We start from the raw sequence: 22,668 nt of genomic DNA on the forward strand, positions 1-22,668 counted from the left end.
CAAAAGGACTGTTCAGAGAAACCGATCCTCAACGACTGGTTCAAGTTTTTTAACTGAATTATGAAAAAAGGCATTTGAACACAGACAAATAATCTCAGCAATAAGCATCTTTGATTAAGGTTGTGCACGCGAAAGATCCACTTATTTTCAACGTTACAGAATAAAAAGACCAGGAAAATGCAACCCACCACGTTTCCTTCTCTGAATCATATAAACGAGCATAACCTTAACCTGGAAGCGTGAAGGCTTAATTGGGCGGGCGCGCGTTTCACACTCGCGTCGGTCGTAACCATACTATCAAATATGAGGCATTTTAAAAGGCGAATGTGCAAATAATAATATTAATAATAATAATAATAATAATAATAATAATAATAAAGCACAATGCATCCTTGATGTTCTCATAATTTAAAAAAAAATGTTATGGACTACTCTTGAAACACACACGTGTACAAATCATTCCCATCACTCACATTTCAGTTCATTTTTAAAATTCAAATCAAGCATAAATTTACACTACCCATATTATGCCATATACTATTTTTGTTCGACTATATGACTTTTTTGCAAGTACGCTATGCATTTATTCTGTTTAATACATATGAAGGAATGTTTGTCATCTTGAAAGCTGCAAACTGTAGTTATTATTCCAAGCATTCCTCTTGACCTTGCAAGTAAAAGGATCTGTGTTAATGTGTAGATCATCTACAAGTGATGCACAGAAGAAATTCTCAAAACAGGAATAAGCCACACACTCCTCTCCACCTGTGCAATAAGCAAAAAAAAAAAAAAAAAAAGCAAACAAATGGACTGGTGAAGCAGTGGCCATCCACAGAGGAGCGATATGTATGTACTTCACATCATATCTATGTGCTGCATGTGACTCATTTGTGATTCAAGGCCTCAAACATTAACCAAATCCATTTGATTAATGTCTGGACACCGAGGTACTGAGGCGTCTAGCGGCAAACAGAGTGAATCAGGGTGAATTTGCCTCTCTGCAGCTGGGACGACCCACAGAGTAAGAGGAGGGTGAATACAGCTTATTCTCACTGACCAGCCGAAGTATCAAACACTGGAGGAATTTAACATACGGGCAAACAACAGGCAGCCTAGATGGCTGCCAGCATGGGCAAACTTCATCATTAGCTGGGGCCCGAATACAGACTAAGAACATCCAGGTGGTCATTATATCTTATAACCCTTATAGAGGTGGGTAGAGTAACTGAAAACCAGTTATTTCAGTGACAAAGTGACCAAGTAAACAAAGTCTACACAAGAAAACAATAAAATAAATAAATAAATACATTTTTAAAAAGCAAGTAAAAACACTTATGTTCTGAGTATCCCAGTGTAATTCTTAATACAAATAGAATGTTTCTTTTTTTGACCAGATGAGGTGCTGTTACCAACAGAACATTACTAAACACCAACTAAATGTTAAAATATAACTAAAATGATTTAAATGTATTCCTCACTAATACACTCCCGTATTATTACTTTAGTAGAATTAAAATATGTTGCTTAAGTATGCAAACTGAAGAAATACAAGTACTCACTACCAGCCTCTGCCTTTATGCCTTAAAGAGAGACTCAAGGTTGTTGCTTTGGATGTGGAAGAATGTGGACGGTTCCATGAAAAGCGAAACCCAAAACATTAGACAGACATCACAAAGGGCATCATGGGATAAGTTAGAAAGATTCTCTCATGGTGATGAACTTTTTACCTTAGAAAAATACATTTATATATAACAAATATTAACAGCCAGGACTGAAAAACAATGTATTAAAATGTTATAGATCACTTAATGATAAATTTGTGCTATCCAATTGTCCCTTATTATCAACGTGAAATACTGAGAGATAAATAAGACTAATGAGCCGCCAATCCCATGTTTTGATAAACCCTGAAATAAAGTCCACAGGCAAATCAGATAACTACTAACATCTATTTAAAGTAATCTGCTTGTATTATAAATGCAGCTCTCTTATCCCTTACATCTTGGGAATGAATGCATGCATATTTCTTCAAACAATTAGATACTATAAGGTAAAATTTGCTGTCAAATTAGTATATTTTCTACATGAATATGATTAGTTTATGTTCGGCTGATTACACCCCACTTCTTTGTCATAGGAATACAGATGCTTAGCATTCACAGTGTTTTAAAATAGATACATGTAACCAGGACTGCAGCTATGCTCAGCAATCCAAACCACGACCAGGAAACTATGAACTCACACTGAACAGCATCCAGCTTTGGCATACCACGTCTGCAGTTCGGTTAGTCCTTGCCATTTAGGATAGCTCAACCAACTTTCCATTTCTAAAATCAACTTTTTTTAATAAAAAAACAAAATAGGATAATCTTAAGAAAACAGTGAAGAGTACACAAACCAATTATTTTCAGAAGTAACTATGACGAATGAGAATTCACTATTTGGTGCTGAAAAGTGTTAAAACATTTTCTGACCACATTTACCGGTCACCATCTGAAAATCACACCAGCTGTGATTCTTTCACAAGCTGACTCAGACAAGTCAGATGTCCAACTGTGCATAGGAGTCCAGGAACAAGGCTAAAGGAATTTCTTTACTAAAATATATCATGCAAGGTGTTCCTGATGCATTAAGCATACTGTACCTAACCGGCTTGGATCCATGAAATTACAATAATGTTTGATGAACAGAATTTGAGAGTGAACGGCTTGACTGAAAAAAAATCTTTCAGTGATGATCTGGGAGGGTGGCAGTTAATTGAGCACTTGCAATGAAAAATCATACATGTTCATTTACTGTTTTTCTGCATTCTACAAAATAAAAGCAATAATATAAAGCATTATTTCAAGTTTTATTTGTAAATGCCCGCATTAATGAAGTCTATAAAGCATTTAGCATTTTACTGTAATTTAATGTAAAAGTTGTAAAAAATCAAAAAATAAAATAACTGATTATACAAAAAGGGGAAATTACTGATATGTTTTTTGTTGCAAGGGCTCAATTATTAATGCTGTGGTGCAGGATTCATGACATCAGAACAATGATGAACATAACTGGAAGGGTGGCAGAATTTCTCAGATGTGTTTTCACCCTGCTATCCACAGCAGAGAGAGAGCGCAAGCGAGAGCGAGAGAGAGAGAGAGAGAGAGAGAGAGAGAGAGAGAGAGAGAGTGTATGACTTCTGTGGCCATTCTAATTAAATATTTTAATCTTTTGAATTTCAGTTGACCTGGAATTCAAGAATCACCGAAACTGAAATCGTAATTAGACTACTAACAGCTTGGACTAAGAGCAGAGTTTACTGCTTTAAACTGATAATCTGGAACGAGAACACAGCATGAGTTTTTTTACATCAGCTGCTAAAGTCTCATTAACTGTGCCCCCTTGTGGTATAGAAAAATGATTGTTCATGCCTATATGAGAGGACAGTGAAAAAGGTATGGTTTAAAAGAAACAATGTTTGCCTCACTAAATAAAAAACTGGCATCATCCAGGATGTTTTCTTTCTCTAGGAACCAGGTTTAGAGGCCAAAATCCTCTCCCACTCCACCTGAACTACTTTATAAAGCTCCATTGTGGCTTTAGCATCTTCAACTGATGAGTGGCCTTTCTTTTCCACCTGAGGAGACAATAATGGGTTTGAGTGAAGCTGTTCTAGCCTATAATATAAGAGTACTAAGATAGGTACATTCAATGAAAGTCTATGCCCAAATGAAGTGAGGAGGATGACAGCATCTATCCTTCCTGAAAAGCAAACTAAATTACCTCCCCTTGAATTAATGCAGGTAAAAAATTTTTAAATATAGCACTGAAGTAAAAAATTAATCTACAAAATCTAGTTGCCTCTCCATTAGCAGAGGAGAGGAAATAACTGTGCACCATGCAACTGATGTAAACATGCCCACAAATATCCAATATGAAATCTCAGGCTTATGCTATTTCATGAATATACCTGTATATCCTTGTTGAAGAGAATCTTTGTGAGTTTCTTCAGGGAAGCAACTTGCTTCTCAGGCAGTCCAGCTTTCCGATTCAGGATCGGAATACGCGACGTGTCTCGTATAAGGAAAGCAGGATGGGAATAGTGCAAAACCTTCAAGTCATTCTGGATGGCATGACCCACAACCACATTCCCTGAGAGAATCTTTAAAATCTATGGGCAGAGGGATTAGGGGTATTGCAATAAGTTTTCTGGCAGTGAAGATAACATAAAAAAATGCACAAAATTTTGACGATATTCAAAACACCATAATGGTATACTTCCTTACTTCTCTCTGGGCTTGTCTGAAGGGTGTCGCATTGCGGAGATCTTGCCATCTTACCCCACTCCAGCGGGTACGAAAATCTGTGACAGCATTAACAGGCTTGATGAACTTGTCATAAATGACATCCCCATCATAGGAGACTATGCTACAACGGGCCAGCTCACTGCAATGGCCTTTGGGCCCTGTGCCTACCATCTCACAGTCAAGGGCTATATATTTCAGTGGGTTGCCTGCAGATGTTGCCTGCAGATGTAGCCACTCTGCTACATCTGCTGAAGAGGACTGTCTTTGAGATTCAGAACTTGAAGGCACTGTGGATTCCTTGACAGTCCGTGAAACAGAGTTTTCATGTTGGGCTTGGGGATAACTGCAGGGATTTGTGGACAATTCTTCCTGAGAGGTAGAGGATTTGTGGTACCCAGCACAAGTTTGAGAATCCTTCTTTTGCTTGTTTTTCTCATGCCACTGCTTGTTTCTATATGCCCCTTTTTGACAGTTATTTGCATTTTGCTTTTTTTTTAGTAGCCCCTTTTGCTCCAGTAAGTTCCTCTTCCTAATAAATCTTTTGTATTTGGCTTTATCTTTGCCTTTCTGTTGGCTCTCATCATAGTTGGGTGCATTAAAGGTCAAGTTCAATGTAATTCCTGACATACTTAATGTGAACATGTGTACCTGAGAAATAACTGCAAATACATTAAAAGACTATCTTCTTCAGATGCTAATACTTGTTAAAATGTAGCCTGATTGTCCAGTTCCCCAAATGCATAGAAGAACGATCAAGTTCAGTGGAACTATTAACACCTGGGAAGTAGTTCCATTCATATCAATGTGATGTCCATCCTGAGAAGAAAAGGGTTGCAACATTGTTAAGATTTTATTAACTGTACTATTGTTATTATATTAAAATGGGATATGTAAGAGTTACACCATTATAACAAATAGAAAGGAATCATTGAAATTGAGTCCTATGTGAAGAGCTAGATTCTGTATTTTGATATGTAATCATAATACATACATAAATGATACTTCTGTTGTCAAAACAGACAACCCTATTAAAGCTATAATTTTGCCATTTTATAGCAGCTATATGCTATCCTACGCGCAAAACAGCGCATGTCCTTTCACAAGCATTTTACCGGAGGAATTCGATTATCTCCAACATATAATGGCAATAAGAATAGTTTGTCAAATTCAGTGTATTAACAGTATCCTAGCTACTACTTAGCTACTTAATATCTTACACAAATGCCAAGAGTCATAGTTAGTTAGTTCCAAACATGTATGAAGAATTTATAAGTTTATGACCAATAACATTTCACATCTAGACAAAAATAAAAAAAATGGCATTTTTGTCGTGTACTTTATGGTTAACTAGCAATACAACACTGGCTAAAGGTAGGAGGACTAACAAAGGTAGTATGAGACAGACTAAAATATCTGGACAACTACGGTGTTGTCGATCTCGTTGGCTAGCTAGACCTCGTTATAGTATTGCAGCTAGGTTGTTAACATGAACGAGCTGCTGACATAGCTAGTTAGCCAGCTAACCTTTGTTTACGTTCAGATAGCAACCAAAACAAGTACTAAGTTAGCTAACTTAGCTAACGCTAACTTAGCTAGGAACGCTAGTTAATCAGCTGCCGCTTGCTAGCTAGCTCCGTAAAACATCGTCTCAGTGTGTGTCCTCATAACGGATTTAAGTGGACATCTTACCTTTTATCGACGTCATCTGAAAATACAAACATTAAAATAAAGGTATGCATAAAATTACATTCACAATCGTTAATTTCCAATGAGCAGAATACACACGTGGGTGCTCTACGCGATCTTCCGGGTTTAAGGGCAACTTCCTACAGTCTGCCGTTTTCTCCAGTCTGGCTAGGGTTAGCTTAGCTAGTGAATAGGTTTGCAGCATTCACATACAGTAAGAATTTAGCTAACAATAAAGTGGCCTGTCATGTCGCTGGAAAGCGAACCTAGTTAATTTTAGCACCTAAGTTATGAGTAAATTCGCTGTCGTTACGGCCACCGGGGTACTGGAAATATGTTTTTTGCTCCCCTTTCTGAACAGGAGCAGAAGGATTTGGCGAAGAGTCTGGTATTACTCCTGTCCAAATATAAATACATATCCGACTCATACATAATTGTAATTATCAGTTTATTTTTCCTCTCATACCAGTTTTGTCATGTTCAAACGTTGGTTCTGTTTTCTTTCGCTGAACAGGTTAGCTAGCTATTACGAGTTAAACCTGAGAGTAACGTTACTAAGCTGTAATATTTGGTTGACTTTCACTTCCCAGGAGTTTTTCAGTGAGAATCTGTGGGAGACGCTGCCAGTTGGATGGCAGAAAGCTTTGGGTGATCTGTCGCCACCTCAGATTGCACAGCTGCTACTGGACAGGGATGCTAAAAAGAGAATGTAAGCATAACCAATTAAGTTCCCAATACCAGGTCATTTGTACCCTCACACACACAGGCAATCTCTTTTCAAAACGTTATTGGTTTAACTTTATAAAGGCATGTGATACTCACCAACAATTCCATCTCTGGTTAAGATGTAACTGTGTTTTATTTACACTTGGGGCATTTATTTTTTCAGTTACCCCTCTGTGTGGCCTCTCTCGTTACTTGCACTCCGAGCCACTTCTCATGCACTAGTGTTTCCACGAATGCCCCCAGGCCATCGGGCACCAGACCATGTGGCCCCAGTGAAACCAGAGGAGTTCCTTTCAAACAGCAGTCAGAGTTCTCTACTTGGTCACATCTTTCGCAAACATGTAAAACCCAAGAAACAACATGAGATCCGTAAGCTTGGACTGGTGAGGACATTTATGCAGCACAGTAGCAATAAAAGCTGTAATATGTAATTTAAAATGACTTTGACCAGCAGATGTCAGTGAGTTTCTATTTTTATTTATTCACTATAGAATAACCATAAACTTTTACAATTTCTTCCACTTTATTCACTTTTTTCACTCTATTTCAGATGGTTAAGCAGCTGTGTGACCAGACTCACTGTAGCAGTGTGGTTGATGTTGGATCTGGTCAGGTAAATTTAGTGTTACATTCCAGTTGATGCAGAATCCTTTATTGGTTTTAAGTGGTTTTAAACCTATAACAAATTTTAACACTAACAAGCACTAACTTATTCATGGTAGGGCCACCTGACCCGCTTTTTGTCGTTTGGCCTTGGACTGGATGTTACTGGCATTGAGGCTGACACAAACCTTGTTTCCATGGCTTCTATATTTGATCAACAGCTCTTGTCAACACTAGCCAAGGAGAGACAGAAGGTATTGTTCATTATTATGTTATTACATTGTGTTTAGTTACAGTTTATTCCAACATTCCCGAGGAAATGAATTGTGAACAATGATGAATAATGTTTAACTGTTTAAATACATGTCCACCGTCACTGAGTTTCAGTGTTTTTACTTTTTCAGTCAGGCACATCTCGGCTCCCTCACGTAGCACCTGGTCCTGCACCTCGGCATGTAGTTGGCTGGGTCAGCCCCAGAGCCACGTGGCAGGTCTTCCTTCAGCAGCTGGGGAGGAGGGAGAAAGACAGTGAGAGTTACCCAGCAGGACCATGTCAAAAGAGACAGAGGGTGTTGGTTTCTGGGCAGGAATGTGAACTTGAAAAAGATATTGATCATGGAAGCCAGCACTTCTGCACAGAGGAATGCAGCTTTGTAGCTTGTGCTACAGAGCAACCAGCTGCAACTGTTCTTCAGCAGTGTGATGCAGGAAACTCATCTCAGTCAAACATTGTGATAACACAACCTCAGCTTCCTAATGCATTTGTTTTAAACCACCCATATAAGGTGGATAATGGGAACACTATGAAAGAGTCACCAGTGGGTGAAATACCTAGTGCTGGCACAAGACAGGATTCTGCCATACATCCTAATAGCTCCTTTGGTATTAAAGAAGCCAGTAGCTCAAATTTTGTCCTAACTGGGCTTCATGCTTGTGGAGATCTTAGTGCTACTCTTCTACGCCATTTTGCTAATTGCCCCTACATTCAAGGAATCACCTCTGTAGCATGTTGCTATATGAAGATCACTACCATGGAAAATCCCATGCCTCCTGGAGTCATGTCCCCTCCTCTGTTTGACCACCCAAAAGAGGAATCACTGTCAGAATATGGCTACCCAATGAGTGAATGGGTGAGAGGGTTGCCTAGACATCAGCTGTCCTATAAGGCAAGAGAAGGGGCATGCCATGCACTTGAGGACTATCTTCATAGACTGAGAGAGGAGAGTGGCTTGCTGAAAACACACTGCTACAGAGCAGCACTGGAGAGCATCATCAGAGCAGAGAAGCCTCACCTACGCAGGGCCAGCATCCAGACCATAAAAAAAGCCCATATGCTGTCATTTGCAGAGTCAGTATCATTACCAGCATAACCATTAGTTATGCCTTACTATCTTACTAGGGCACATAAAGTCTTGATTTGGGATTAAAAGGGTTTTAGTTTTAAGTAAGCCTTGATTATTTACTCTTACCATGTGCCTTTAGTACTGAACCGTGTTAAATTGCCCATAGTGTTTATTGTCTTAGTTTTTCTTTCTGTGAGGCACCAGCACAGTCATTTTTTTTTCCTCTTGATTATGTAGGTATGCCCGTCTGGGACTGCCCCGTGTGGGCCTGCCAGGTGACCTGCCCATCGATCCTGTTCATGTAGGAACCATGCTGAAGCAACAGGACAGAGTGATAGTGTTCTTCAGCCTAGCTCTGCTGCTGGCACCAGTGGTAGAGACCCTGTTGCTGCTGGACAGAATGTTGTTTTTGCAAGAAAGAGGTTAGTGGTTAAGACTACCAGAGGCGGTTATTCATAAGCCAAGTGCTTAGGTTTAATGCGGAGATGCCGGGTGGCAAAATTCTGCAGTTTGGTGATTCCATTGCCTTAACCCCTCCTTTAAAGTAATGTACAGATGGAAATACTTCAATATTTTGAATTTTAAATTATCTAAAACTTAGAATTGTAATAATTCTACACCCATCATGTTTTGTCAGTTGTAAAGATCATAGTCCTGATCATTTAAAGTGTGTTTTCTTCACTTAATTTTGGGGGCCACATTAGTTTGCACTATGCTAGATGCAGAATAAACTAACACGTTGATGTCATCCTTAGGTTTTCAGAGCCAGTTGGCACCTCTGTTTGATCCAGCCCTGTCACCCCGAAACCTTGTGTTGGTGGCAGTGAAAAAGGCAGATGAAGAGGCTTGTTAATCCAAGAATGGTCACCTGCAGTTTGTTGCCTCGGGATTTTAATCTGTTTAAACAAAATTCTCCGACCTGCTTATTGCATCATGAAAATGAAATTAATTAATCAGTTTGTGCAAAAAGAAACTCTCCTTAGTAGAGCATTTTTCCTGGCTGTTGTGTACTGCCTAGGAAAAATTACCAGTGAAGGAGATACATTCTTTAGACTGCACCTACATTTAATCTGTGTGAAATGATCGCGAACACTCTCTATTTTATGAGTGCACTGACATGGCTCCTGTACTACTGCAATTTATCTGAATTGCATGTGGTGTGTATAGCTATTTTTCCCCCCTCTCTTTTTAAATATCATCATCATGTGTTTCTCTGTGACCATTGTCTTAAATATGCATGAACATACTTTCAGCCATAACATTTCAGAGTAGACACATTTGGGCAGGAAATAGTGAATAAGAAAACTGAAAGACATTCTTGGTTCATAATACTTTTGTGCTTTTTTTTTTTTTTTTTTTTTTTCTTTGCTACATTTAAAACAAGTTCAAGGTGAGAAATGTTCAAGGTGACAAAAGTGTAGTGTTTTAATGGAAGATGCAGTAAAAGTGAACTTAACATTTTTAGCATTTTAATGTCAGCACAGCTACATTCTCACCATTTTCAGACAGGTTATCAAAAAATGTCACCATTAATGAGCTACTGTAACAATTTGAAAGAGAACCTGAAGCGACATGCTAGTTTTTCATACTCTCAACAAAGAATTCGTTACATGCCACAGTAAGGGCTGCCACTAGCACCACAAACTCCTGGAAGTCCACCTCTCCATCTCTGTTCTCATCCAGATCAGCCATTATCTTCTCCACAACCAATGGATCTTTGCTTGCCTACAATAAGAGTGCACAAGGCAGTCAGACCAACATATGCACACATTTAGAACGCTTATTGAAGCCATGAGAAATAAACTCACTGCTAAGAAGTCACCCAGTTCTCCCTGCAGTAGACACTTCAGCTCAGCTTTACTCAGCTTGTATTTGTCCCCCTCTCTGGAAGAGTATTTATGGAACACCTTTATAAGGCCTTCCATTGCATTTTCCAACTGAGAAACCATGTTTTATGCAGGCTTAACCTGTGTAGAACAAAAACCAAGAACCAAAGTCAAGCATGCATTTTCAAATGAACATTGAATTATTCAATGGGTTGTTTGTCACAGCAACAAACCCATTATTGTTAGTGGCAAGGCAAATTCATACCGTTTGGCATTTTAACGGTCACAATGATTCTCAACGTCTAACACACTACTTCTCCCCCAACCTGCTCTTCCCATTACTAAAACTTGCTGATTACACAGCTCACACAGGCCAATTTCACACACTTTTTAAGGAGAGATCTGGTGTCTCGATTGACCCCAGCAGACTGTCAGCATTCAGTGGAGACAGGCACACATCAAATATTTAACAGCCTTTTGTCTGTAGCTTAAGGGGTTGCAAAAGAGCATCTTCATTAAGCCATTTCCAGCATATGACTGTCCTATTCCAGGAACTAATAAAGAGACCAGAATTAAATCAGGTCAAGTCTTGTTCTGTTATCAGAGGCAGTCACCCAAATGTAGGTTAACTAACAGATTTCAGTGATGTCACAAATATTTAACCTTAAAATGCCACCACATTTTTAATTGGAGTGAAAATATTGTTCACCCCACTGCAAGATATTTCAAGTCATTAGAAGCTATAAACCGACACTTATTTTACTTTGGAAATTCTCATTCATGCATTTTGCTGTCCAATATAGGATACACAATATCGTTCACAAATACTCAATAGCATTGCATAGCTCAGTCATCGATCACCAAACTGCCATTCTATGAACAGCGTTAATAAAAATCCTAAAAGTCCTTACCAAACACCTAAATTAATATCGCACAAATTAATTAATTAGTCTCATTTTATTCTACGTCTCACAAACTACAGCTGATCATTTCACCTACCTGAACTGTGAAATTAATGATCTTTTTCAGAAAGTGGAAGCAGGAATTGACACCTGGGAAAATTGTCTCCACTTTCTACCATTCCAAATGGCGACGACTCACGTGTGCAATTAGGTTGTAGGCTGTGGCCAGTCCGCCAATCCAATCGCATCAAACTAAGGACATGCTACGTTGTCTTAATCGTCTTGAAAACACGTTCTTCGTGTTCCCCTGATTAAGCAGCGACACTAAACATTACATGAGATTTTTTTATTTAACATTTCAAATACTGAAACCGAAACGACTCTATAAAGTTATTTCATACGGTTTAGTAAAGCACACGACATGGTGCATGCAATGGGCAAATACGCAAAGCGGCAGATTTCCTAAGTGATGCGTTTCAGATATTTCTACAATCGGTCCATCTGCAGTTATAGTGCACACTTTTAATTGGCTACTTTGTTAATCTATAATGCAGCTATATAGCTTAAAAACTAACCACAACAGTACAACTTCGACTTTAAATGTCAGGAAAAGTTGGATCTAACATTGCGTTGCCTGTCGAGGGAGGTCAGGGCACTAAATTTCTATGCACCGTATTGAAAGAACATATTTGAAATACAGAAGCAGAAAGTACACAGTTTTAACGAGTCCCTTATTATAAATCATTTATCAACATAACTATAATAACTCACAGTACTTTTACCTTTAAGTACATTTAAAAAAACACTACAACTTTCATTGAAGTAATGTCAACGAGTGTATCTTTACTTTCACTTCATTATTCTCTGTCCACCACTGCAAACACTTCTTCAGGCATGCTTTATTCCAGCTCTCCTTATTGAAATCCAAACCATATATTGACCCATATATGCTATATCATTTAGGTAAACATTATAGAGTTTAGCCTATATACATTCATAGAACAACTTTGAAGACACTACATTTTGTACTTGGTTGTTATAGTTTATTAAATGATTTTGTCAGTGGGCCTACTAAATAAGCATTGTCATCAAAAAAAAAAATTTTTAAATTTGACATTTTAAACATTTGAGGCTTTATTTTACTTTTCAAAATGCAGCTGTATGGTTTTAAGCATAACTTTCTAGCTTTACAAGCTTTGTGTATAGGATATTCTTGTGTTGTTATTTTTGTCATAGGTAGTTGAGCCATATTACCATTTTTGTTATACTGTTACTGTTAAGTTGTCATTTAGTACATCAAAATAAGGCAATTGCAGAATATACACAGAATAACTGTGATGCAAAAATTTAGCCTTCTACAGCTACCTGGATAGTTAGCTAGCTATCAAAATAATGAATAATCCCAGACCTTTTTTTCTTCACAAACACATCATTTCACTTAGTCAGAAACCTCATACAAAGGTTGCTGTAAATGTTCTTATGTGGTTCATCGACAAGCTTTGGATTAAGATTACTTTCAGTTAGTATCCAGCCATGATCTCTCAGATATCTGTACCCAAATAGGTCATTAACAAGATAAGTCCCTTCACAACACTCGAAAAGATTGATGAAACATTCAGTGCACAGTTAGTTGCTGTAAGTGTGGAACACAGAAAAACGATGTACAAAGCTCAGTTTGTGTAGAGAACATCTTTAAACAGTAGTGAATATACAACTGCGAACTCCTTGCACTGTTCAGGGGTGTGTGTCCACAAAAATAATACTGCTAATGTGAGTGGAGTCATAAAAGAATTACTGCAAAAAAATGTGCATCAAGGGAAGAAAAGAATTCAGGTGTTTACAATGTTATCACTTGTTTTATGGTGACAAAAAAACAAACAAAAAAAACATCTTAAATTGACTCCATGGATGTTTTTGATCATAAAGGAAAAAAGGAAAAAAAGTAAAGGAAATACAATATTTAGAATAATGTAATATTAAGTGTTAAATATGCCTCAGTTCAGCAGTTGCCTTTTAGACTTGCATGTATAGTGTTCCAGGATAAATGCAAGAAAATGTGAAATGGTGCCATCTACTGTAGTAAACACAGAATCTTTTTAATGAAAATTCTTTATGTCACATAGATAAGGAAGAGGTCAAATTGAAGGAGAGCAATTTAAATATAAACAGATGACCTCTCTCTCTCTCTCTCTCTCTCTCTCTCTCTCTCTCTCTCTCTCATACAAAGGCAGTTCTCTCTACTGGGCTTTAATTTAGTTCAAAATAGTGTAAAATAAAGCATGTGGAAAATAAAATATATGTATTCCTTTTGCTGAAATTTAGTTAGTTGATTAGTTAGTTGATTGCAACAAAAATAACCGCCTAATTTCACATTTGATATTAAACTGATAATACTAAATTAAACAAATAAAAAAGTAATTTTAAAATAGTTTGCTGCTTTACATACTTAACATATGATTTGCTGATTGACTGTCAAGAGTTGTTTCTGTTAAATTGATTTTTAAAGTGGACATGTGTTATTCTTAATGTGAGATTCTCAATTATTAAGATGGCAGTCCTAAACACAATCAATCAGGCTGTCATTTCTAAAATTTGTGCTGTGTGCTAATAATGAGCACGGACTGAGAAACTAGGTACTCAGCTTGCTTGGAAAGGTATTTGCACCTGCAACCAAGAAAATAATTATTGTAGACAGTCTGGTATACAGTTATGAGAAGAGAAAAAGTTAGTAATCCCTTGGAAATGATCTGGATTTTTGCAAAAATTTGATCTGTGCTAAAATGTGATATGATCTATGAAGTCATTTTAATATTAAATCATAAATTATAATAACAGTCATCAATCATATTTAACAAACCAGCTATACAACATTTTACAGTGACCCACCTTCTAAACAATATATGTCACTCAGGGAAAAAGTATGTAATTCATAGCTAATCCTGTGCCATAATCTGAAGAAGAGTTTAGTACATACGTACACACACAAAGATGAATTAAAACAATTTTATACAGAGGAATGAAATACCTGTTTACCACTGTGAGGACTGATAATTATCTATAGAAAGCATTAATGGCTTTTGCCAATAAACAAGGCAGCAATGCATTCTAAATATAAGGGTTCATATACTTTAGCCTTATGATAAATAGTTCTGTCTTAAACTACCATAAATTACTGCAAATTATCTGTTGGCTGTTTAGACCATTTATTAAAAAATCACATGGAACTGTAAAATGCTGGGTGCGTGATTTTTTTAAAATATAAAATAAGTAAATAATTGTGAGAAAAGGCTATATCTGGATTTCTTCATGAAGTGTCCTTAAAATATGATCCGATCATTCTTTATTCCGTGATAATTTGTGTTGGCAATAACCTCAGCCATTCAAATTGATAATAGAACTGATTCAGCCTGGAATAAGGATATAGAAATTTTGGGTGCCAGTGCTAGGATTAATAAAGTGATCTTTTTGTAAGGAAAAAAATGTTTCAGCATTGAAGATTAGTATGCAGCCACTGCCACTGTCAAAGCTTCTGATTATTTTTAGGCTTGAAGACCCAAGGGATTATCACAATTACTGTCTTCATCATGTAACTCTCACCAACTATGGCCGCCTGCCATACCAAGACACCGGGACAGTCTGTGTCTTATGTTACAGTGTACTGTGGTGTACATTCAGCATGACAAACTTGACCATTGTCCTTTATGTTTAGGCCTACTGTGTCATTGATGTCCTGAGACCACAGCCCTCTAAGCAGGTCTCTGGAAGATGTTAAACTTGCTCTGCAGCTGGACGTCTGATCATATCTCCCTGTTCCTTCACTTGTTTAGCATCCATGGGTCTTTGGTTCTCCTGGGGTAGCTCGGCAATGGACACACCACTCCCTCTGGAAAAACGGCTCCGATTGATGCCTGAGAACTCTTGCTTGAGATTCGGATTGCCCAGGACACTCTTCAGCTGGGCCCAGAAGAAGGCCTGCTGTTTGGGATGTTGAGGCCACTCCAGATAGGTTTTGGTACTCAGCATCTTTTTGAGTTTACAGTACTTGCTGGGCAGAGTGTCAGGATTAATGGGCTCCTTTACCACAAGGATGACATCACTAAAGGTCTTGCCAATGGCTCGTTGTTGGGCAAAGTAGAGTTCATAGTTACACCACTCACTGTTCACAAAATGGTGCGAAAGCACAAAGATAACCTTAAAAAAGAGCAAGATGTTAAATGTGCAAAATGGCCTAATAACCATAAATGATCTGCCAGTTTGCTAAATCTGGAAATCTGACACACAGATATGCTCCTATGGGGCTGTGATCATTTGATTGGCTTTCAGTGTAAGCACCCAAGTAAATTTCAAATTCTAAGACATAGTATTTGTCCTTCTAACCCATGTTGTGCCATTGAATAATTAGCTGTTTTCTTTCCTAATTTTACATTAATTTCATTATACATACCTTACAACTGTTTTCAATGTTCTGAATTATATTGTCGATGATCCATTTCCCTGGTGTGAAGTCTCTTTCATGAATGCAAATTCGGTACGGGGGCTGGCAGTTTTCTAAATATGACAGCAGCTGGTCCCTTACCCATTCTGCATCCGAGTGGCTGTAGGAAATGAAGGCATGAAAGCTGTACTCCACAGAAAGTCTTCCTCCTTCTTTATGAGCCCTATACTTGGCTCTGATGATTTGATATGTAGCTTTAGCATACCAGGGTACATTTAGGAAGTAGCACATTAGCATGACAAACAGCACAATGGATGCAGTGGTGACTACAGAGATAATGACAATGAGTCTTATATCACAAGCTACATGACCAGGAAAGTAGTGAGATATCATTGTATTGAGCAGGTTTTCTGGGTGGTAGCACTTGTAGTCCTCTGGCCAGTCTGTGATATTGACTTTGCCCTGGACGGTGGTCTCCTGTATGAAGACATGCAGCTCACAGGTGCAGTGGTAAGGGTTGTTACCTGCCCGTAGCTGCTCCAGAGTAGGCATTTCTTTAAAATAACTCATGCTAATAATTCCAAAGGAGTTTCCATCTAGAGATAGAGACTTTAAATTATAGCTTTTCCAACCAGAAGGAATGAATTTAATTTTGTTATTACTGAGGTGGAGCTCCTTTAGATTGATGGCCTTGTTAAAGAAGTCCATGTCTAACTGGTCCAGATTACAGTAAGAGAGATCAAGATAGGATACAGTAATTGGGAGACATTTGAAGCTGTCAATAACCATATTGTTATGATTAGCAATGACCTTACTGATGTTCTGTTTCCAGTAGCAGATTCTGTTACCTTCCGTGCCTAGCTTGTTGTGACTAATATCGATTGTTCGCAGCTGTTTGAACTCCCCTGCCAGAGACGCAAAAGAACTGAGGCTGGTCAGCTGATTATTGCTGAGGTTAAAACTGTGAAGTGATTGTAGTATTTCATTGTAGTCACACTGCTGGTTGAAGAGATAGCTGTCCTTCAGCTGGTTGTTAGAGATATCAAGAATTTCAACACCTCTCATCTCCTGCCATGCATCACAGGGAACAGTGTTGAAGTTTACATTATGTATGCAGAGGTGACGGATCTTGTTGAACCATGTAAAGCGCCAGTCAAAGCGAAGGATGTCTGGGTTGCTGATGTCCCTGTTAAAACAAATACACAGGTGAAGAAGAGAGATCAGATTTTTATAATGTATTAATTATGCTTTGATATTAAAATGAATCCCTATTCATATTAATCACATAACTGTAATACTTACGAGAGAACCATTAGGTCCAATGCTAGATTTGTCACACTTGATTCCTGCTCACTATTTACAAAGGTCTGTGAGCGGGCAAAATCAATGAACAAGAGTTGCAGTACTTTAATTGGACTTTTTTGTAAATTAACAAGTGCCATTCTCAGAAGTTCTTCATTAAATTTACCTCGATAAAAGACCAGCTGCTGGGAATTAATATACTGTAAGCCATAAAAAAGATCCTCCTTGCCAGAGTAATACTTAAACTCAAAGAGATTACGAAAGCGAAGAACTTGAAATGTTTTGTTTGCAAGGTCTTTTAATATCATAGGGAGTGCGTGTGTTCTGTTATCTATTGCCACATCAAGCCACATATTTTTTGTTGTGATGTCCTTCAGATAACCTGTCTCATAAACATCCAGACTAGAACCAGTTTTAATGGCAAACTTCTCCAGAGACAAGTTCTGTAATGCATCAAGATCCCCATTTTTCAAGATACAGACCAGGGGACCACCTATGGAAAGTATTTTTAAATCCTTGAAATTCAAAAACACTCCACCCAGAGCTGTCACAGTGTAGAGATTGTTTGACATGTCCAAACTTTTCAACTTGCTGAGTGGTGAAAGGGCTTTCAATGGGATAGCAGTCAATGAGTTGTTGAAGATATTCAGATCTTCCAGTAGGGGATTTCCCTGAAAGGCTTCATCCTCAATCACAGATATATTGTTGAACTGAAGCCAGAGTGCCCGTAGGAGTGGTAGCCCAACAAAATCCCTGTTTCGGATGACCTGTATAAAGTTATAAGAAAGATCCACTTGCTCCAGAGAGGGAGGGAGATGCCCTACTGGTACATGTTCCAGATGCAGGCCTCGGCACTGTGCTGCACGCTGGTCAGTCGTTATCAGACAAGACTGTTCAGCTCGGACTGGTACGGTAAGGAGGGTGGCTTGGAAACCAAACACAAGCCTCAGCAAAGTAAACACACCTGCCATTTGGATCTGTGTAGAGATACATAACAGTATGAAGGGTTACGTGTATATTATCCTATACATATAAAATTAGCAAAATATCTATCTATACAATATATAAATGTCAGCCTTGTAAACAACCAAACAACATTAAGTTACTATCTTTCATAATGATAGCAAATTTTTATACAAGTTTCATTTTTTCTTTCGAATTGTCCTCACTCATGCCTTGTGCGTTTCACTTCAAAGGGAATATTTTAATTCCACATTATATTCCACATTTAAGTTCAAAATTTTCAGTCCACATGTCCAAAGCTGACACACCCATAACCATAACCACTGTTGCTGAAAACCTCTTTGACAGAATTATCCTTTATGCCCCATGAGCATTTTATCAGTTTGAGACATTAAAACAGTCTATACATACCTTACATATGTGGAATAAATTACACTTTTCAAACACTTGTGGAACACTCCTAAAAAATAACCTCTTCAAGGTTAGATGTCCAGGGCTGCAGCTAGAAACCTGTAGGTTTGAGAATATTTGAAGTCTGAGTTTTCTGAAAACTTCATAAAAACATTCTGACAAAAATGTCCCAAGATCACACATGACAAATATGTAACAAAATACCTGGGTGTGTTTCTCACAAATGACTGGATTTGCCCGAATACGATGACTGCATTGTCTAAGTTTTTCCATGATACTTTTTTGTAAGACTCTCTGCCCATACAACATTGTTAAAAGAACTTCAGAAGCGACAATAAGCTCATAATATATTTTTTTAATTATTTTTTAGCACAGGTTAACTGTCTCCTATAACTCTCCATTTATTTATTTTATGCTTATAATAGAGCATTCATTTTTGTGTATTTTGATTAAAGGTTTTGAGTGTAAAAAATATTTTTCAGAATAGAAATGAAATGGTAATTTCATATAAATAACAGTTCAAGGGTGGAACATAACACAATATAATTATTTATAAGTGAATAAAATGCATCCAACATTTAACTCCACTACATTAACACTACATGTTTAGATTAGGGAAATTGAAAGAACAACTACCAATGATTTAATTTTAAGAATTAAGTAAAATTAAAGTAGTTGTTTTCTCACATATATGTCCCACAGATTACTTGGCATTGCCTTTCACTTCCATAAGAAGGTGGAACCCAATTACCCATTAAGGAACTAGGACCTCCTATCTGTAAATGTGTATAACTCTGGTTGGCCATTAACAAACTGGTCCCCAACTATCTGACCTAGAGAAAATGATTTATTAGTGTGATGGGTTTTAAATATGCTCTGGTCATAGTGAACAAATCATCCTTAGTTTTAAAACACTTGGCACATGTTCTCTCTGTTTAAGCAGCTGGAACATCTATTTAAGGAATGATCTGGAAAAGCTACATTTAATGAAAAAAAAATCATGAAGAGATAAGATTTGCAAGTCAGATTTTTTCCCCGTTTTTAAAAAAGAGATGATATTTTGTCATGGCACGACCCGGCCCCCCGACTCCTTCCTGTGTGCGTGTGTGTCCTTTGTCACGACCATATTGTGCTAACTGACCATCTTTGTAGCACTGGAGGGTAAGAAACGCCTGGCTCACGCGTTTGCCAACGTGCTGGACACATACCTTCGGCAGGGACACTGTAAATATGGGGGATGCAATGCTGACCTGCATCAGTAAGGACCTGGACAGGCTCCTCCAAGAAGAAGATGCAGGTGGAGCCCCATTAGAAGCCCCTCATAAAGTCCCAGAGATCCCCGCTAGCACCTCCCTCGACAGCCCTAAGAAGGAGGGAAGTGTCTCCCATTCCTTTGAAGAAGGAAAAGATGATAGACGGTATTCCTCCCGACCCCTCCTGTACAGCAGAGCCAGTAATTAAATAGGATTCGTTGTGTCTCTGCCCGAAGTGGAGCCTGTACTCCATATCGGCTCACTCTGTCCTTGCTTGGAGGAGGTAGAGTATCCGTGAGGGGTTAACGGAGGATCCAGGGGATTCTGGGTCGGACAATATGGTGGTTGACCTGCCCTCCATGGACCAAGATGATGAGAGCTATGCTGAGGGGCAGGAGTTTTACTGTGACTTGGTTGATAGTTGCCTGTCATCAAGGCATGGAGGAGCTTCCCCTAGAGGCTCTCTTGGATGTGAAGTCGGAGCATTCAGTGGACTCCTGCATGGAGGTGGAAGCCACACCTGTGCCTGAGTCTACAAAGGGTGCACACCACTCCAAAGCCTGTGCGATTCCTCATAGTCTCTAGGAAGGTGCAAGTGTCATCCAGTCATTGTCCTGGTCCCTGCTGTCCTCCCCTCTGTCCTGTCCGCGTTGGCCTGCGTCGGGTTGCTCGGCCCTCTGACCTCGCCATTCGGTATTGGTCTGGGGGCTGTGGCCCGATAGGCTGCGCACCGAGAGTTATGTCATCAGGGGGCGTCTGTCACAGCATGGCCCCCCTCTCCTAGACTCCTCCCAGTGTGTGCGTGTGTGTGTGTCCATTGTCACACCCCTACAGTATTAATTGACCATGTCACACCTGTTCATATTTATGTCCATTGTTAGGACAGGTGTTTAAACCCCTGTTGTTCTTTTGTCGGTGTTTGACCCCATGTATATCACACGTAACGCATTATGCGAGTGCTTCCTTGAGCTGCTGTTACCTACGTTGTTGCAGTTTAGTGTGTTTTGTTCTGCTCATTGTGTTTTTGGTTTTGGTTTTGTTTGTAATGTAAATAAACACCTCTTTGTTACAGAGACTTGCATCAGCATCCAACTTCCTTGTCATGTCTCGTTATAGATTTATAAGGTAATGATTATGTTTTAGAAAAAAGACCAGTTAACAAAATTCTATAGATAAATAAAAATATAAAAGTATATAAAAAAAAAATAAAAGCAACATGATTGACATATAAAGTCCTGATTTAATAAACCTTTAATCAGAATTCTCCCTTCAGTCTTTTTAGAGACTACCACCTTATGTAATATTTCCTGTAAAAAACATGGGCGGGAGGGGGGGGGGTTGGTTCTTTTTTTTTTTTACAAAGGTCATAATAAAATAATAAAAACATATTTGTATAGTTCAAAAGATGCAAATTTATAGATTAGGTATCCTAAGTATTGGCTAAAAAATGTTAACAAAAAAAAAAAAAAAAAGCTTTATATATAATTTAACTCATAAGCGTATGGTTTTTACCATCCTGCATATAATGGAGGATGTTTGCCTCTATTTAAAGATAAAGCGTCTTTGTTGAATTTTGCCTCTATTCCATATATCATCTTAGACAGTTTTGGGGATAATCAATAAACAAACTCCTCCATAACACATTCGACAGTGCGTTAATTAGAACCTCATGAAATCAACAACTGAAAATTTTCCACACACGCAACCATGTACGACTAACTGCGAGCATCATTACCATCGGACAGTAAAGTCTGTTCATTTAGAAAACGAAGTTATTTCCTTACCTGACGTTAAATTCTGATAGCCATTTGTCCGCGTTGTAGCATCATGAGAAAAGCTTAAAACGTTCACTTGAGTTATAGCTTTGTTTAATAGATTGTATTTTATTACACACTTGTCTAGTCGTTTTGAGAGGCTGTTTAACAGACTGGTGAACTGAGGAGAAGCAATGATACAACACATGAAAAACAGACACGCGACACTTAGGCTTAGGTTTGTCTCGTCTTTGACAATTATTGTGGAATGTGTTCGTTGAAGAATGTCACACTTGCGACCAATAGTGGCAGTCAATAATTTAGCTATTTCGTAGTACCTACACTGTGCATGTATGCGCTGTATGTGCGCGGTTTTGAATATCACTGTTATTTTAACGTGAGCGCGCAGCAGTGTTATGTTGTTTTGGTGGATTCCAGTAAAAGTGTTCACTTGTTAGGCGGGTTGCTTGTGTATGCTCTTTTCGTGGTCTTGGTAATATACACAGTAGTAAATGTTTATTATTAGCTTAGCCAAGAGGTGGCTAATAACGGCTTTCGATACATTTACTCAGTTACATGTAATTATGTAAAGTTTTAATAAATGTATACTTTTTTTGCATTTTAAAATAACAAAGCATATGGCTTACTAAATTCACATGCTGGTACTAATTCTTTTTTAGTTTTCAGTTCATTTTGGTCTGTAACAGCCTTACTTTTAGTTATTCCTCTCACTTTTGAGCTTTACTAGTTGATTTCTCACTAACTATATTACAAGAACAAGAATAACAACTAACCAACTTCAGCTTCTATGGTGACAAATACGATTTGTACTAAAAATGTACATTCCATCTACGTATAGAGAACTATACGTATTCTTTAACCTGGTTTATACGTACGTATTCATGTCATTTCTTTCATGACTTCAGTGAAATAGCAAACATTGCATGCACTGAAGTATCGATTTAGCCTACTCTAATCACGTTTATACATTATAGTCATTATAATCATGGTGATAGGCACTTCCTTTTGCCTTGTGGGTTGACTGGACCTTGAACATTGTTTTTTCTGCATTTTTCCCAGATGACTAAACAAGTGGGTTTTTTTTAGGCAGTTCATATTTTCCGTACTTCAACAAGGTTTGACTAAAGTAAATTTGAAAATGGAATCTTCAGTAT

The 22,668-nt window shown here is 38.1% G+C and overlaps 4 protein-coding genes across 6 annotated transcripts; 1 reads left to right on the plus strand and 3 right to left on the minus strand.

The window, feature by feature from the left end:
• Positions 1–2,324: 2,324 nt before the first annotated feature.
• Positions 2,325–6,110, minus strand: isg20l2 (interferon stimulated exonuclease gene 20-like 2). Its single transcript, XM_027029354.2, has 4 exons — positions 5,979–6,110; positions 4,269–5,105; positions 3,953–4,153; positions 2,325–3,619 (listed from the first exon to the last, which is right to left on the minus strand). Exons 2-4 carry the CDS (start codon positions 4,929–4,931, stop codon positions 3,509–3,511), a joined length of 975 nt encoding a protein of 324 aa, XP_026885155.2. The 5' UTR covers positions 4,932–5,105; positions 5,979–6,110; the 3' UTR covers positions 2,325–3,508.
• Positions 6,111–6,126: 16 nt separating this feature from the next.
• rrnad1 (ribosomal RNA adenine dimethylase domain containing 1) lies at positions 6,127–10,105 on the plus strand. Of its 2 annotated transcripts, none has more exons than XM_027029352.2 (8): positions 6,127–6,411; positions 6,566–6,684; positions 6,865–7,084; positions 7,252–7,314; positions 7,424–7,558; positions 7,709–8,652; positions 8,885–9,069; positions 9,403–10,105. In XM_027029352.2, the coding sequence occupies exons 1-8, from the start codon at positions 6,310–6,312 to the stop codon at positions 9,498–9,500; spliced, it is 1,866 nt and encodes a 621-aa protein (XP_026885153.2). In that variant the 5' UTR covers positions 6,127–6,309; the 3' UTR covers positions 9,501–10,105. The 2 variants fall into 2 exon arrangements, with proteins under 2 accessions (XP_026885153.2, XP_026885154.2); XM_027029353.2 differs by having other exon boundaries at positions 6,127–6,363.
• On the minus strand, positions 9,989–11,560 carry s100a1 (S100 calcium binding protein A1). Of its 2 annotated transcripts, XM_027029355.2 has the most exons (3): positions 11,473–11,560; positions 10,456–10,614; positions 9,989–10,372 (listed from the first exon to the last, which is right to left on the minus strand). In XM_027029355.2, exons 2-3 carry the CDS (start codon positions 10,594–10,596, stop codon positions 10,223–10,225), a joined length of 291 nt encoding a protein of 96 aa, XP_026885156.1. In that variant the 5' UTR covers positions 10,597–10,614; positions 11,473–11,560; the 3' UTR covers positions 9,989–10,222. The 2 variants fall into 2 exon arrangements, with proteins under 2 accessions (XP_026885156.1, XP_026885157.1); XM_027029356.2 differs by lacking the exon at positions 11,473–11,560 and having other exon boundaries at positions 10,456–11,047.
• An 841-nt stretch (positions 11,561–12,401) lies between these two features.
• tlr18 (toll-like receptor 18) lies at positions 12,402–21,737 on the minus strand. Its single transcript, XM_035530807.1, has 5 exons — positions 21,524–21,737; positions 18,487–18,585; positions 17,113–18,089; positions 15,820–16,996; positions 12,402–15,566 (listed from the first exon to the last, which is right to left on the minus strand). The coding sequence occupies exons 3-5, from the start codon at positions 18,081–18,083 to the stop codon at positions 15,144–15,146; spliced, it is 2,571 nt and encodes an 856-aa protein (XP_035386700.1). The 5' UTR covers positions 18,084–18,089; positions 18,487–18,585; positions 21,524–21,737; the 3' UTR covers positions 12,402–15,143.
• Between the last annotated feature and the right edge of the window lie 931 nt (positions 21,738–22,668).

This window comes from Electrophorus electricus, chromosome 10 (assembly GCF_013358815.1).
Source record: "Electrophorus electricus isolate fEleEle1 chromosome 10, fEleEle1.pri, whole genome shotgun sequence".
Lineage (NCBI taxonomy): Eukaryota > Metazoa > Chordata > Actinopteri > Gymnotiformes > Gymnotidae > Electrophorus > Electrophorus electricus.